Source organism: Piliocolobus tephrosceles, unplaced genomic scaffold (genome assembly GCF_002776525.5).
Source record: "Piliocolobus tephrosceles isolate RC106 unplaced genomic scaffold, ASM277652v3 unscaffolded_20592, whole genome shotgun sequence".
Classification (NCBI taxonomy): Eukaryota; Metazoa; Chordata; class Mammalia; order Primates; family Cercopithecidae; genus Piliocolobus; species Piliocolobus tephrosceles.
The window spans coordinates 1-2,962 of NW_022302746.1; the positions used below are offsets into that span (position 1 = coordinate 1).

Below are 2,962 nucleotides of genomic sequence, written 5' to 3' on the forward strand. Positions count from 1 at the left end.
GTGAGTCTGTGTGTGGGGAGACCCACCGAGCCCTGCAGGGGGCCATGGAGAAGGTGCAGCTGAGTAGGTCCTGGCATGGGCCAGGAACGGTGTGGGCGGGGCAAGGCAGGTGGTTCTTGAGATGTGATCCCATTATTTTGGCTCCAGAGTGACTTTATGGAGGACAAAGTGGACCTGAAGGAGCTGGTGGAGTAACTAGAGCTTCGATTCATCCACCTCTCGGGACAGACACCATGAGTGAGCAGGAGGCCAGGGTACGGCAGGGGGAGCTGCTGGGCTGTCAGAGGGGCCCCAGCCTCTGAGCTGTGTCCTCCCACAGGAAAGTACATCAGCCAGGGGGCAATGCCAAAATGTGGCACTGGGAAAGGAGGTCATCAGCAGGCTGCCCCAGGACCAAGAGATGCAAGTAGGGTGTGCAACATCTCTGTGGGGGTGGGAGTGGAGATGGGGGTGAACTTGGGCACTGGCACCAGCATGGCAGCTAAGCACCCCTCCCTCCGGGTGAACCTTCTGGAGCTGCAGGGACAGGTGTTGTGCCGTGTGGGAGACCACAATGAGGGACACGACAAATTCCTGGCCGCTGCCCAGAGTCCTGCTGATGAGCCCGCTCTAGGAGCCCCAAGCCCCCAGGAGCTTGGGAGTGCTGACAAGCAGGGTGGTGAGTAGAGCGCTCAGGCGGGGTGGGCAGGCAGGAGCAGGGGAGGCTCGCACTGAGCTCAGATCCCCTCCTCCCTCTGTCTGAAGATCTTCATGAGGTGAGCCTCACTGACAGCGTGGAGCCTGCACCAGGAGAGGCCGGAGAGGGTTCTCCCCACAACAACCCCACTGCGCAGAAGATCGTGCAGCTGCTTCCTCTAATGCAGGACTCCCCAGGAGCACCGAGGCTTGGGCAGCAACCCCTGCATGCCATTCTTTCCAGGCTGCCAAGAACAGGGAGATAAACCATCACCATCATCTAAAAGCTGGTCAAGAAAAATAAAAGAACTTAAGGGGTTAATCTCCTACACAATTCATTTACTTCATTTGAATGTTAGAGCCACTCACGTTTATTTGTGTTTTTCTAATTTATAGTTTAAATTTATTTGTAAAAAGTTAAAGGAGAGTGGGTCTTTCCCTCATGTTCACTCTGACATCCCTTAGCATCTTTTTTTTATGTGATAACTGTAGGTCATTAGCATGCATATCGAGTTTGCCCTTAGGTGGTGGAAGTTCAAACACACAAAGACCCACTATTTGCACAAAATTGTTCTTGCTGGTTTGGAATAGGCTGCCATGTTTTTTTAATGTTATTGCAGCATGTATATTTATTATGAAATTCAGACAAAATGTGCCTATGTTCTGCTACTATGTTTGATTGACTCCTAATCACAGTGAGCTCTTCATTAGCTCAATATGTGGTTTGCCCTCAAGTGCGCTGTTTATTAGTTTGTAATGTACCACTGTGAGTACTGACATTTACAGTTGTTTAAAGATGGAGCAGTGGAAACAGCCTTTCCCCCTTTTTCTGTGTATTGGGGATGGGCGTAATAACAGTTTGGGGAGCTTTCTAAATCTCCCAAAAGAGGAAAGTGGCCTGCTCTGGCAGATGTGTGCAGGATAGAATACGTTTCATTTGTTCTGGTACCAAGAATGAGCGTGGTACTATGGTAGTTCTCTTAGGATTTGTGTGTGCTCTGGGCTCATGAAGATATTACATCATGAGCTGGGGCAGTTGCATTCTTTTTTGATGGCCTAAAAAGGGGTTATTTCTGAGGAATGAAAGGCTCCCATCATTGACTGTGGATGTGGAAAACCTTTCCTAGCTTAGAGCATTTGTACCTATAATACATTTTAAAGTCAGAGTTCATGTTCCCTGTTTTAATCACATGACTACATGTCCCAGTACACAAAAGGGCACTGGTTGGCATTCTTCTCAATGTATTTAGTAAAGGTAAGAAATCCTTTGAGAGTTTAGATGTCCCTGAAACAAGCATATAGGCTCTAGTCAAGAATGAATTCGAGTGAAGGAAAGCTGTGTGACACCTGGCATACCTGTCTGTTCATGGAGCTTCTTTGAGGCTAGAAGATTGATTTTACCATCTAAACCTCTCTGATTAATACCTAGTCTTCAACCACATTGGCTACTTTGACATAGGAATTTACTCCTTTTCCTTGAATGGAAAACACTTTAAAAATTATAACAAACGTTATTATAAATGAATATATGCAAGAGTACTTAGTTGAAACAAAAAGGAGTTTTAGTAGACAGTATTATACTACATTTGAAAATCAAGGAGTTTATGCGACTTAAAATGTTTACAAAGTGCAGTGCAATCTACTGTTTGTGAGTGTCAAAGTGTTATGAGGAAAGTGTCTATACAATCACAGAGTCATATTTCCCCACAGCGTTCTTTACAAAGAGTGAAATATGTTTTTATACCTTTCAGTTTCAGTTAGAGGCATACTTTGTGCAATATTTATGTGAATGTGCCTATACATTATGAATTATTTCAGTCATATGTTGCCTAAATCATAACTTGATGATGCTTGGGAAAGAATCAACAGTTAAAACCTCATGAAGTTCTAATGTCTGTGTTCCAAAATACGTCACAGTCACATTATTAAGATGTAGGGAGAAAGGTATGTGTGCTCCCTGGGGTGGGCATTTCTGATTACCTCCATTTGGCATCTTCATGTTACTTTTATAAATATGACTTAAGCCTGTAATCCCAGCACTTTGGGAGGCCGAGACGGGTGGATCACCAGGTCAGGAGATCAAGACCATCCTGGCCTACACAGTGAAACCCCGTCTCTACTAAAAAATACAAAAAACTAGCCAGGCGAGATGGCAGGCGCCTGTAGTCCCAGCTACTCGGGAGGCTGAGGCAGGAGAATGGTGTAAACCCGGGAGGCAGAGCTTGCAGTGAGCCGAGATTGCGCCACTGCACTCCAGCCTGGGCGACAGAGCGAGACTCCGTCTCAA

The 2,962-nt window shown here is 46.2% G+C and overlaps 1 protein-coding gene across 1 annotated transcript; it reads left to right on the plus strand.

The window, feature by feature from the left end:
- Positions 1–31: 31 nt before the first annotated feature.
- LOC111532221 (golgin subfamily A member 6B-like) lies at positions 32–961 on the plus strand. The gene is made up of 3 exons (XM_026450474.2): positions 32–237; positions 320–658; positions 745–961. Exons 1-3 carry the CDS (start codon positions 234–236, stop codon positions 939–941), a joined length of 540 nt encoding a protein of 179 aa, XP_026306259.1. The 5' UTR covers positions 32–233; the 3' UTR covers positions 942–961.
- Positions 962–2,962: the final 2,001 nt, after the last annotated feature.

What these genes read in the sequence shown, in the direction of transcription:
- LOC111532221 (XM_026450474.2), top strand. An exon ending in GAGTGCTGACAAGCAGGGTG is followed by an intron (nt 659 to 744) that starts GTGAGTAGAGCG and finishes CTCTGTCTGAAG; the next exon opens with ATCTTCATGAGGTGAGCCTC.